General features: G+C 38.6%; 1 protein-coding gene across 1 annotated transcript in view; it reads left to right on the top strand.

The window, feature by feature from the left end:
• The window catches only part of LOC130277527 (zinc finger protein 862-like), a 26,387-nt gene that overhangs the window by 4 nt on the left and 11,383 nt on the right, over nt 1-15,000 (top strand). Inside the window, 4 exon segments of the mRNA XM_056528204.1 lie at nt 1-68; nt 3,066-3,207; nt 3,311-3,436; nt 3,618-3,750. The exon segment at nt 1-68 is cut by the window's left edge and continues 4 nt beyond it. Of these exon segments, the coding sequence (XP_056384179.1) occupies nt 1-68; nt 3,066-3,207; nt 3,311-3,436; nt 3,618-3,750 (469 nt within the window).

The following is a 15,000-nucleotide window of genomic DNA, read 5'->3' as shown; positions in this document are numbered from 1 at the left end:
TATCGTTAGCTGGACTAAGTCCACCACAACAAGAGCTACTATCTAGCCTTATGTTCTTGGCCATATTGGTTATTAGCCAAAATAAGGGGTTTGTTTATTAATCAAGATGATCCCTTCTTCTAAAAAAAAATAGCCCAGAAATGGTCAGTAGCCCACTCATAGATCTGTCTCATCTAGCCAAAGGTGGACCACATGGAGAGCTATTCTTTCTTTACAACTACTTTACTCTTTTCTAGTCTTATATTCTTGGCCATATTGGTTACTAGCCACTATATGGGAGTAGCCTGCCCAATGATCAGTAGCCTACTGATAAATCTCTCTTGTCTAGCCATGAGTGGGCAAACATTGACTAGTTAACTGGACTGAGTCCACTCTTCTCCAGTCTTATATTCTTGACTTTATTGGTTAATAGCTAGAATAATTGGGATTGTCGAATCAAGATGATCCCTTCTTGAGAAATGGCCTACTTAAAGGGGTACTCCACTGGAAAACATTTTTTTTTTTAATCAATTGGTGCCAGAAAGTTAAACAGATTTGTAAATGACTTCTATTTAAAAAAATCTTCATCCTTCCAGTACTTACTTCTAGATGCTGTATACTACAGAGGAAGTTCTTTTCTTTTTGAATTTCTTTTCTGTCTGGACACAGTGCTCTCTGATGACACTTCTGTCCATGTCAGGAACTGTCCACAGTAGGAGCAAATCCCCACAGCAAACCTATCCTGCACTGGACAGTTTCTGACATGGACAGAGGTGTCAGCAGAGAGCACTGTGGTCAGACTGTAAGGAAATTCAAAAAGAAAAGAACTTCCTGTGGATCATACAGCAGTTGATAAGTACTGGATGGATTAAGATTTTTAAATAGAAGTAATTTACAAATATGTTTGGCTTTCTGGCATTAGTTGATTTATTTATTTTTTTTCCAGTGGAGTACCCCTTTAATGATCAATAGCCTACTTATAGATCTGTGTCTTCTAGCCATGGATGGACAAACATAGAATAGTTAGTTGGACTGAGTCCTCCACAATGAGAGATACTCTTACTTTACAGTTTTCTAGTTAACTCTGCTCTCTCATATTCTTGGCCATATTGGTTATTAGTTTAAATAAATTGGTTGTCGGATCAAGATGGGTGGATGAACATGAACTAGTTAGCTGTACTGAACTAGTTAGCTGTTAGAGTCCAAAACAACGAGAGCCACTCTTGCTTAACATCTTTCTAGTTTACTCTGCTCTACTCCTATATTCTTGGCCATATTGGTTATGAGGGGGTTAACTCATAAAGATGATTCCTTCTTAAAAAAAATAGCCCAGCAATGATCAATAGTATATGGTATATTTTTGGCTGTATTAGCTATTACTAGATATAAGTGAACTAAGTATGAATCGGATCTTGTAAACAATTCACAAAATTTTTTTTTAAGAAGGGACTACTGTCAAAGAGAGGAGTTCCTGCTCCTGTGCACTGTATGTTCTAGAGGTAAGTGGTGATGTTGTATGCATTTTAGATTACACTTACTATATTTGCTGGGTAGGGTGCTCTTTGTCTGACCAAACAAATGTGTACAGCAGCTCAGTGTACAATATAAGAGCAGGGACTCTTGTCTTTGACAGGTGTACCTGCTCTTGTATATGCTTCGTGGGGGCAGTCAAGGAACAAAAATGTGATCAAAAAGCAAGAACTACACAAAAGTGGTACAGTTAAAAATGGCAGCTCATGGAGCAAACAATAAATAAATAAATAAACCCTAAGCCAGCCCCATAGGTGGCAAAATAAAAAATAAAAATTAGGGATCAGAACATGGCAATGAACAGATCTTTAATTTTTTTATATATTTTTTTTAAGGTTTGAAATTTTCCTTAAAATTGAAAAAACATATCCATGTTTACTAGCAATAGAATCATACTGATCCATAGAATAAAGTGAGCATACCGGTGTTTTTTACATATTGTGAACTTCGAAAAAATGATTGCCCACAAAAATGCGCAGTTCCAAATTTAATTTATTTCTGGCTCAGTAATCTCTCTCTCTCCCTCTCTACCTCTCTCTCTCCCTCCCTCTCTCTCTCTCTCTCTCTCTCTCTCTCTCTCTCTCTCTCTCTCCCTCTCTCTCTCTCTCTCCCTCCATCTCTCTCTCCCTCTCTCTCAGGATATGAGGTCAGGATATGAGGTCAGGATATGAGGATGGGATATGAGGTCGGGATATGAGGAAGGGATATGAGGATAAGATAGGAGGACAGGATATGAGGTCGGGATATGAGGATGGGATATGAGGTCGGGATATGAGGATGGGATATGAGGTCAGGATATGAGGAAGGGATATGAGGTCGAGAAATGAGGTCGGGATATGAGGACGGGATATGAGGTCGGGATATGAGGACGGGATATGAGGACGGGATACGAGGTTGGAATATGAGGTCAGGGTATGAGGACGGGATATGATGCTGGGATATGAGGTCGGGATATGAGGAAGGGATAGGAGGACGGGATATGAGGACAGGATATGAGAAGGGAATTTGAGGTTGGGATATGAGGATGAGATATGAGGGTATGGGCACGGGATATGATGATGGGATATGAGGTCGGGATATGAGGACGGGATATGAAGACGGGATATGAGGACAGGATATGAGGACGGGATATAAGGAAGGGATATGAGGTCAGGATATGAGGACGGAATTTGAGGTTGGGATATGAGGATGAGATATGAGGTCAGGATATGAGGTTGGGATAGGAGGATAAGATAGGAGGACAGGATATGAGGTCGGGATATGAGGATGAGATATGAGGAAGGGATATGAGGTCGGGATATGAGGACGGGATATAAGGACGGGATATGATGAAGGGATATGAGGTCGGGATATGAGGACAGGATATGAGGTCAGGATCCAAGGACATGATAAAAGGTCGGCATATGAGGATGGGATATAAGCAGGGCTTAAGTCCAGCAGGAACGTGTGGGATTTGACTTCCTGTACTTTTTCTAAGGCAGGAACACCATTTCCATTAGCATAAGTCTTGCAGGACCAGTCCTTGACTGGAAGAGTTCCCACACTTTTTTTCCCAGAACTTGACCCCTGGATATAACGTTATCATATGTGGTTATCATATTGTTGCCTTTCCTCCCCCACAAGGATTAGGAAGGAAAAACCAGGCAAAGCTAGTTAAAAAGTGGGCCGATGAAATGTACAAAAAAAGAGAAAAAAAAGGTATGGACCCTAAGAAGGTGAGAAGAAAGAAAACAAAAGCAACAAATCGAAATTTGGGGGGTCGTAAAGGGGTTAATGTTTTTTTTTTTTTTTTTTGCTTTAGCATTTGAGAGACAAAGAGGCTTTGGCAAGAAACTTGCTCCAGAAAGGTATTATGAAGCTAACAGTGGTTTAGGCTTCAGGCCGGGAGGTCCTTGGAGAGATCCTTTGGCAAGAATTGATAAGACAAGTATCTAGATTGTTTCTTATTCTCATTTTAGAGTAGTTATATGAGATCCATTCTATGGCGAGTTCTCAGTGGGAGCGATATATCTGAATTTCATTTGCCGTTGTTGAAGACGAGAAAAATCTCAGCTACCAAATCAAGATTTTCCATCAGCGCTGAAATAGACTAAATTTCATCTCCACAGAAGGATGTAACACATTTACAAAGGTACAACTGCTGGATGTTGTGATGGAACAGCTGCATATTGATATGGGGGAAACTCGTGTTCATATCTTGCCGGAATTAAATTATCGGCTTTATCCTCTTCGAGGAGTCAGGTGATCCGGATCTCAGCAGTGTGCTGGCAACACACGCGCCTGGTACGATCGGATATAATCTGTGTCGGATGGTAGATATTTAGGCTATGCTTTATCTAGAGCAGTGTTTCTTAACCAGTGTCCTATATCTGGTGAAAAACTACAACTCCCTGCATGCCGGGACAGCCGAAAGCTTGCTGGGAGTTGAAGTTTTGCAACAGCTGAAGGCACACAGGTCAAGAAACACTAAACTATAGAGTAATGCTATTTATGAACATAATGTAATCAAAACTTTGGAACATGAACTAGCAGTTTATTTTAAAGCATAAAAGCAATGGGTCAGGACCTAAACCATGGTGGAGTACACTGATCTATAGGATAATATCAAATACAGTAAAATAACACAACTAGACAAACAGAAGATAACACAAGTGCAACACAAGACGAAACACAGTAAAACAACTCAAATGATATACAAAGCAAGAAGCAATGGATCAGGACCTAAACCATGGCAGAGTACACTGATCTATAGGGTAAAGCTAAGAATAAACAAAATAAAGACAAAACTTTGTAACATGAACCGGCAGTGTATTATAGAGTAGCAACAAAAATTGAAGCACTATGAAATATAATAAAATAACACAAGACTATAAACAAGGGAATGCAGGACTAAACACAGGTGTAGAGGCAAAGCACGAAGCAATGGATCAGGACATAAACTGTGGTGGAGTACACTGATTTATAGGGTGATGCTGAGAATGAACACAATGAAGACTTAACTATGTAACATGAACTGGCAGTGTATTATAGAACATCAAATGTGACACTATGAAGTATAGTAAAATAGTGGTCAACAAATCTGACCTTAAAGATGCTGTTAAAGATGATATTCCCTGTCAATAAGATGATCACAGGGGTCCTGCTGTTACGCCGTGCGCTCCGGGTCCCCGCTCCTCCCCAGAGCGCTCGCAGCGTTTTCTCATTCGCAGCGCCCCGGTCGGACCTGCTGACCGGGTGCGCTGCGATATTACTCCCAGCCGGGATGCGATTCGCGATGCGGGACACGCCCGCTCGCGATGCGCATCTCGGCTCCCGTACCTGACCCGCTCCCCGTCTGTGTTGTCCTGGCGCGCGCGGCCCCACTCCTTAGGGCGCGCGCGTGCCGGGTCTCTGCGATTTAAAGGGCCACTACGCCACTGATTGGCGCAGCAGGCCTAATCAGTATCCTCACCTGTGCACTCCCTACTTATACCTCACTTCCCCTGCACTCCCTCGCCGGATCTTGTTGCCATTGTGCCAGTGAAAGCGTTTCCTTGTGTGTTCCTAGCCTGTGTTCCAGACCTCCTGCCGTTGCCCCTGACTACGATCCTTGCTGCCTGCCCTGACCTTCTGCTACGTCCGACCTTGCTTTTGTCTACTCCCTTGTACCGCGCTTATCTCAGCAGTCAGAGAGGTTGAGCCGTTGCTGGTGGATACGACCTGGTCACTACCGCCGCAGCAAGACCATCCCGCTTTGCGGCGGGCTCTGGTGAATACCAGTAGCAACTTAGAACCGGTCCACCGACACGGTCCACGCCAATCCCTCTCTGGCACAGAGGATCCACCTCCAGCCAGCCGAATCGTGACACCTGCTATCGTAAACCCTTGGTTTAGCTTTTCTACAGCACCCCTACAGGAGAATCAAATAATTACTGGGTTCCTATTAGTAATAATAGTTTTTTATTTCATAGGTTTTATCCAGAAATAGAAACAAATAAAGATAATTCACTCCAAAAACAGTGTCACAACTGTCCTTATATTTTTTTGTGTGAGGAATTACAACTTGGCTTCAATAGAACTGAGCTGCAGAACCACCCACAACCATAGGACGAGGGCAGTGCTGTTTTGGGAGAAAAAGAAAAAAAATCTGTTACTCTAATCCAGTATAACCCCTTTAACTAATACATTCTAAGGAAAGGCTCTCTGCTTTGGCTAAAAGATGGTATACATAAGTAGGAGATACATAGATAGATATATATGAGATAGATAGATAGATAGATAGATAGATAGATATGAAATAGATAGATAGATAGATAGATAGATAGATAGATATGAGATAAATATGAGATACATAGATAGATAGATAGATATGAGCTAGATAGATAGATGTGACATAAATGGATAGATAGATAGATAGATAGATAGATAGATATGAGCTAGATAGATAGATATGACATAAATGGATAGATAGATAGATAGATATGAGCTAGATAGATAGATATGACATAGATAGATAGATAGATAGATATTAGATAGATAGATAGAAATGAGATAGATAGATAGATATGAGATAAATATGAGATACATAGATAGATAGATAGATAGATAGATAGATATGAGCTAGATAGATAGATATGACATAGATAGATAGATAGATAGATAGATAGATAGATAGATATGAGATAGATAGATAGATAGATAGATAGATATGAGATAGATAGATGATAGATAGATATGAAATAGATAGATAGATATGAGATAGATAGAAAGATAGATATATATGAGATAGATAAATACATAGATAGATATATAGATAGATATGAGATAGATAGATAGATAGATAGATTATAGATAGATAGATAGATAGATATGAGATAGATAGATATGAGCAAGATAGATAGATATGACATAGATATATAGATAGATAGATATGAGATAGATAGATAGATAGAAATGAGATAGATAGATGATATATAGATATGAGATAGATAGATAGATAGATATGAGATAGATAGATAGATAGATAGATATGAGATAAATATGAGATACATAGATAGATAGATATGAGATAGATAGATAGATAAATAGATATGACATAGATAGAGAGATAGATAGATATGAGATAGATAGATAGAAATGAGATAGATAGATGATAGATAGATAGATATGAGATAGATAGATAGATATGAGATAGATAGATATGAGATAGATAAATACATACATATATAGATAGATATGAGATAGATAGATAGATTATAGATAGATAGATAGATAGATATGAGATAGATAGATAGATATGAGATAGATAGATAGATAGATAGATAGATATGAGATAGATAGATATGAGATAAATACATAGATAGATATATAGATAGATATGCGATAGATAGATAGATTATAGATAGATATGAGATAAATCGATAGATAGATATGAGATAGATAGATTGATAGATAGATATGAGATAGATAGATAGATAGATAGATAGATATGAGATAAATATGAGATACATAGATAGATAGATATGAGATAGATAGATAGATAGATAGATAGATATGACATAGATAGAGAGATAGATAGATAGATATGAGATAGATAGATAGAAATGAGATAGATAGATGATAGATTGATAGATATGAGATAGATAGATATATATGAGATAGATAGATAGATAGATATGAGATAGATAAATACATAGATAGATATATAGATAGATATGAGATAGATAGATAGATAGATAGATTATAGATAGATAGATAGATATGAGATAGATAGATAGATATGAGATATATAGATAGATAGATATGAGATAGATAGATATGAGATAGATAAATACATAGATAGATATATAGATAGATATGCGATAGATAGATAGATTATAGATAGATATGAGATAGATAGATAGATAGATATGAGATAGATAGATTGATAGATAGATATGAGATAGATATGAGATAGATAGATAGATAGATAGATATGAGATAGATAGATAGATAGATAGATATGAGATAGATAGATTGATAGATAGATATGAGATAGATATGAGATAGATAGATTGATAGATAGATATGAGATAGATAGAGTGAATATATGAGTGATATGGTTTGGTCTGCAGACTAGGCCTTAATGGATGGGATATGATCTTCATTCTTGCTGGGTGCAGCGTTGCCTTCCAAGGACTGTGATCAAGAAGAGCTGTAGTGTTTCTCTCTGGTTAGTAGTGAATTGTCCACTGGAGTAAATCTCTCTTTGCTAAGTGCCCAGCTTGTTCCTTATGGAGGTGAACTGGACCCATCATGTGTGGGCATCGTGGTTAGATGAGAGATGTGCTGCCTGTATGAGCTGTATATATCTGCCTGTGTGAGCTGTATATATCTGCCTGTATGAGCTGTATATATCTGCCTGTATGAGCTGTATATATCTGCCTGTATGAGCTGTATATATCTGCCTGTATGAGCTGTATATATCTGCCTGTATGAGCTGTATATATCTGCCTGTATGAGCTGTATATATCTGCCTGTATGAGCTGTATATATCTGCCTGTATGAGCTGTATATATCTGCCTGTATGAGCTGTATATATCTGCCTGTATGAGCTGTATATATCTGCCTGTATGAGCTGTATATATCTGCCTGTATGAGCTGTATATATCTGCCTGTATGAGCTGTATATATATCTGCCTGTATGAGCTGTATATATCTGCCTGTATGAGCTGTATATATCTGCCTGTATGAGCTGTATATATCTGCCTGTATGAGCTGTATATATCTGTCTGTATGAGCTGTATATATCTGCCTGTATGAGCTGTATATATCTGCCTGTATGAGCTGTATATATCTGCCTGTATGAGCTGTATATATCTGCCTGTATGAGCTGTATATATCTGCCTGTATGAGCTGTATATATCTGCCTGTATGAGCTGTATATATCTGCCTGTATGAGCTGTATATATCTGCCTGTATGAGCTGTATATATCTGCCTGTATGAGCTGTATATATCTGCCTGTATGAGCTGTATATATCTGCCTGTATGAGCTGTATATATCTGCCTGTATGAGCTGTATATATCTGCCTGTATGAGCTGTATATATCTGCCTGTATGAGCTGTATATATCTGCCTGTATGAGCTGTATATATCTGCCTGTATGAGCTGTATATATCTGCCTGTATGAGCTGTATATATCTGCCTGTATGAGCTGTATATATCTGCCTGTATGAGCTGTATATATCTGCCTGTATGAGCTGTATATATCTGCCTGTATGAGCTGTATATATCTGCCTGTATGAGCTGTATATATCTGCCTGTATGAGCTGTATATATCTGCCTGTATGAGCTGTATATATCTGCCTGTATGAGCTGTATATATCTGCCTGTATGAGCTGTATATATCTGCCTGTATGAGCTGTATATATCTGCCTGTATGAGCTGTATATATCTGCCTGTATGAGCTGTATATATCTGCCTGTATGAGCTGTATATATCTGCCTGTATGAGCTGTATATATCTGCCTGTATGAGCTGTATATATCTGCCTGTATGAGCTGTATATATCTGCCTGTATGAGCTGTATATATCTGCCTGTATGAGCTGTATATATCTGCCTGTATGAGCTGTATATATCTGCCTGTATGAGCTGTATATATCTGCCTGTATGAGCTGTATATATCTGCCTGTATGAGCTGTATATATCTGCCTGTATGAGCTGTATATATCTGCCTGTATGAGCTGTATATATCTGCCTGTATGAGCTGTATATATCTGCCTGTATGAGCTGTATATATCTGCCTGTATGAGCTGTATATATCTGCCTGTATGAGCTGTATATATCTGCCTGTATGAGCTGTATATATCTGCCTGTATGAGCTGTATATATCTGCCTGTATGAGCTGTATATATCTGCCTGTATGAGCTGTATATATCTGCCTGTATGAGCTGTATATATCTGCCTGTATGAGCTGTATATATCTGCCTGTATGAGCTGTATATATCTGCCTGTATGAGCTGTATATATCTGCCTGTATGAGCTGTATATATCTGCCTGTATGAGCTGTATATATCTGCCTGTATGAGCTGTATATATCTGCCTGTATGAGCTGTATATATCTGCCTGTATGAGCTGTATATATCTGCCTGTATGAGCTGTATATATCTGCCTGTATGAGCTGTATATATCTGCCTGTATGAGCTGTATATATATCTGCCTGTATGAGCTGTATATATATCTGCCTGTATGAGCTGTATATATCTGCCTGTATGAGCTGTATATATCTGCCTGTATGAGCTGTATATATCTGCCTGTATGAGCTGTATATATCTGTCTGTATGAGCTGTATATATCTGCCTGTATGAGCTGTATATATCTGCCTGTATGAGCTGTATATATCTGCCTGTATGAGCTGTATATATCTGCCTGTATGAGCTGTATATATCTGCCTGTATGAGCTGTATATATCTGCCTGTATGAGCTGTATATATCTGCCTGTATGAGCTGTATATATCTGTCTGTATGAGCTGTATATATCTGCCTGTATGAGCTGTATATATCTGCCTGTATGAGCTGTATATATCTGCCTGTATGAGCTGTATATATCTGCCTGTATGAGCTGTATATATCTGCCTGTATGAGCTGTATATATCTGCCTGTATGAGCTGTATATATCTGCCTGTATGAGCTGTATATATATATCTGCCTGTATGAGCTGTATATATCTGCCTGTATGAGCTGTATATATCTGCCTGTATGAGCTGTATATATCTGCCTGTATGAGCTGTATATATCTGCCTGTATGAGCTGTATATATCTGCCTGTATGAGCTGTATATATATATCTGCCTGTATGAGCTGTATATATCTGCCTGTATGAGCTGTATATATCTGCCTGTATGAGCTGTATATATCTGCCTGTATGAGCTGTATATATCTGCCTGTATGAGCTGTATATATCTGCCTGTATGAGCTGTATATATCTGCCTGTATGAGCTGTATATATCTGCCTGTGTGAGCTGTATATATCTGCCTGTGTGAACTGTATATATCTGCCTGTATGAGCTGTATATATCTGCCTGTATGAGCTGTATATATCTGTATGTATGAGCTGTATATATCTGCCTGTATGAGCTGTATATATCTGCCTGTATGAGCTGTATATATCTGCCTGTATGAGCTGTATATATATCTGCCTGTATGAGCTGTATATATCTGCCTGTATGAGCTGTATATATCTGCCTGTATGAGCTGTATATATCTGTCTGTATGAGCTGTATATATCTGCCTGTATGAGCTGTATATATCTGCCTGTATGAGCTGTATATATCTGCCTGTATGAGCTGTATATATCTGCCTGTATAAGCTGTATATATCTGCCTGTATGAGCTGTATATATCTGCCTGTGTGAGCTGTATATATTTGCCTGTGTGAGCTGTATATATATATCTGCCTGTATGAGCTGTATATATCTGCCTGTATGAGCTGTATATATCTGTCTGTATGAGCTGTATATATCTGCCTGTGTGAGCTGTATATATCTGCCTGTGTGAGCTGTATATATCTGCCTGTATGAGCTGTATATATCTGCCTGTATGAGCTGTATATATCTGCCTGTATGAGCTGTATATATCTGCCTGTATGAGCTGTATATATCTGCCTGTATGAGCTGTATATATCTGCCTGTATGAGCTGTATATATCTGCCTGTATGAGCTGTATATAACTGCCTGTATGAGCTGTATATATCTGCCTGTATGAGCTGTATATATCTGCCTGTATGAGCTGTATATATCTGCCTGTATGAGCTGTATATATCTGCCTGTATGAGCTGTATATATCTGCCTGTATGAGCTGTATATATATCTGCCTGTATGAGCTGTATATATCTGCCTGTATGAGCTGTATATAACTGCCTGTATGAGCTGTATATATCTGCCTGTGTGAGCTGTATATATCTGCCTGTATGAGCTGTATATATCTGCCTGTATGAGCTGTATATATCTGCCTGTATGAGGTGTATATATCTGCCTGTATGAGCTGTATATATCTGCCCGTATGAGCTGTATATATCTGCCTGTATGAGCTGTATATATCTGCCTGTATGAGCTGTATATATCTGTATGTATGAGCTGTATATATCTGCCTGTATGAGCTGTATATATCTGCCTGTATGAGCTGTATATATCTGCCTGTATGAGCTGTATATATCTGTCTGTATGAGCTGTATATATCTGCCTGTATGAGCTGTATATATCTGCCTGTATGAGCTGTATATATCTGCCTGTATGAGCTGTATATATCTGCCTGTATGAGCTGTATATATCTGCCTGTATGAGCTGTATATATCTGCCTGTATGAGCTGTATATATCTGCCTGCATGAGCTGTATATATCTGCCTGTATGAGCTGTATATATCTGCCTGTATGAGCTGTATAGCTGTATATATCTGCCTGTATGAGCTGTATATATCTGCCTGTATGAGCTGTATATATCTGTCTGTATGAGCTGTATATATCTGCCTGTATGAGCTGTATATATCTGTCTGTTTGAGCTGTATATATCTGCCTGTATGAGCTGTATATATCTGTCTGTATGAGCTGTATATATCTGCCTGTGTGAGCTGTATATATCTGCCTGTTATGAGCTGTATATATCTGCCTGTATGAGCTGTATATATCTGCCTGTATGAGCTGTATATATCTGCCTGTATGAGCTGTATATATCTGCCTGTATGAGCTGTATATATCTGCCTGTATGAGCTGTATATATCTGCCTTTGTGAGCTGTATATATATCTGCCTGTATGAGCTGTATATATCTGCCTGTGTGAGCTGTATATATCTGCCTGTATGAGCTGTATATATCTGCCTGTATGAGCTGTATATATCTGCCTGTATGAGCTGTATATATCTGCCTGTGTGAGCTGTATATATCTGCCTGTATGAGCTGTATATATCTGCCTGTATGAGCTGTATATATCTGCCTGTATGAGCTGTATATATCTGCCTGTATGAGCTGTATATATCTGCCTGTATGAGCTGTATATATCTGCCTGTATGAGCTGTATATATCTGCCTGTGTGAGCTGTATATATCTGCCTGTGTGAGCTGTATATATCTGCCTGTATGAGCTGTATATATCTGCCTGTATGAGCTGTATATATCTGCCTGTATGAGCTGTATATATCTGTCCTGTATGAGCTGTATATATCTGCCTGTATGAGCTGTATATATCTGCCTGTATGAGCTGTATATATCTGCCTGTATGAGCTGTATATATCTGCCTGTATGAGCTGTATATATCTGCCTGTATGAGCTGTATATATCTACCTGTATGAGCTGTATATATCTGTCTGTATGAGCTGTATATATCTGCCTGTATGAGCTGTATATATCTGCCTGTATGAGCTGTATATATCTGCCTGTATGAGCTGTATATATCTGCCTGTATGAGCTGTATATATCTGCCTGTATGAGCTGTATATATCTGCCTGTATGAGCTGTATATATCTGCCTGTATGAGCTGTATATATCTGCCTGTATGAGCTGTATATATCTGCCTGTATGAGCTGTATATATCTGCCTGTATGAGCTGTATATATCTGCCTGTATGAGCTGTATATATCTGCCTGTATGAGCTGTATATATCTGCCTGTATGAGCTGTATATATCTGCCTGTATGAGCTGTATATATCTGCCTGTATGAGCTGTATATATATCTGCCTGTATGAGCTGTATATATATCTGCCTGTATGAGCTGTATATATCTGCCTGTATGAGCTGTATATATCTGCCTGTATGAGCTGTATATATCTGCCTGTATGAGCTGTATATATCTGCCTGTATGAGCTGTATATATCTGCCTGTATGAGCTGTATATATCTGCCTGTATGAGCTGTATATATCTGCCTGTATGAGCTGTATATATCTGCCTGTATGAGCTGTATATATCTGCCTGTATGAGCTGTATATATCTGCCTGTATGAGCTGTATATATCTGCCTGTATGAGCTGTATATATCTGTCTGTATGAGCTGTATATATCTGCCTGTATGAGCTGTATATATCTGCCTGTATGAGCTGTATATATCTGCCTGTATGAGCTGTATATATCTGCCTGTATGAGCTGTATATATCTGCCTGTATGAGCTGTATATATCTGCCTGTATGAGCTGTATATATCTGCCTGTATGAGCTGTATATATATATCTGCCTGTATGAGCTGTATATATCTGCCTGTATGAGCTGTATATATCTGCCTGTATGAGCTGTATATATCTGCCTGTATGAGCTGTATATATCTGCCTGTATGAGCTGTATATATCTGCCTGTATGAGCTGTATATATATCTGCCTGTATGAGCTGTATATATCTGCCTGTATGAGCTGTATATATCTGCCTGTATGAGCTGTATATATCTGCCTGTATGAGCTGTATATATCTGCCTGTATGAGCTGTATATATCTGCCTGTATGAGCTGTATATATCTGCCTGTATGAGCTGTATATATCTGCCTGTATGAGCTGTATATATCTGCCTGTATGAGCTGTATATATCTGCCTGTATGAGCTGTATATATCTGCCTGTATGAGCTGTATATATCTGCTGTATGAGCTGTATATATCTGCCTGTATGAGCTGTATATATCTGCCTGTATGAGCTGTATATATCTGCCTGTATGAGCTGTATATATATCTGCCTGTATGAGCTGTATATATCTGCCTGTATGAGCTGTATATATCTGCCTGTATGAGCTGTATATATCTGTCTGTATGAGCTGTATATATCTGCCTGTATGAGCTGTATATATCTGCCTGTATGAGCTGTATATATCTGCCTGTATGAGCTGTATATATCTGCCTGTATAAGCTGTATATATCTGCCTGTATGAGCTGTATATATCTGCCTGTGTGAGCTGTATATATTTGCCTGTGTGAGCTGTATATATATCTGCCTGTATGAGCTGTATATATCTGCCTGTATGAGCTGTATATATCTGCCTGTATGAGCTGTATATATCTGCCTGTATGAGCTGTATATATCTGCCTGTGTGAGCTGTATATATCTGCCTGTATGAGCTGTATATATCTGCCTGTATGAGCTGTATATATCTGCCTGTATGAGCTGTATATATCTGCCTGTATGAGCTGTATATATCTGCCTGTATGAGCTGTATATATCTGCCTGTATGAGCTGTATATATCTGCCTGTATGAGCTGTATATATCTGCCTGTATGAGCTGTATATAACTGCCTGTATGAGCTGTATATATCTGCCTGTATGAGCTGTATATATCTGCCTGTATGAGCTGTATATATCTGCCTGTATGAGCTGTATATATCTGCCTGTATGAGCTGTATATATCTGCCTGTATGAGCTGTATATATCTGCCTGTATGAGCTGTATATATCTGCCTGTATGAGCTGTATATAACTGCCTGTATGAGCTGTATATATCTGTGTGAGCTGTATATATCTGCCTGTATGAGCTGTATATATCTGCCTGTATGAGCTGTATATATCTGCCTGTATGA

Source organism: Hyla sarda, chromosome 6 (assembly GCF_029499605.1).
Source record: "Hyla sarda isolate aHylSar1 chromosome 6, aHylSar1.hap1, whole genome shotgun sequence".
Classification (NCBI taxonomy): Eukaryota; Metazoa; Chordata; class Amphibia; order Anura; family Hylidae; genus Hyla; species Hyla sarda.
This window is presented reverse-complemented; position numbering and strand designations above follow the sequence as displayed.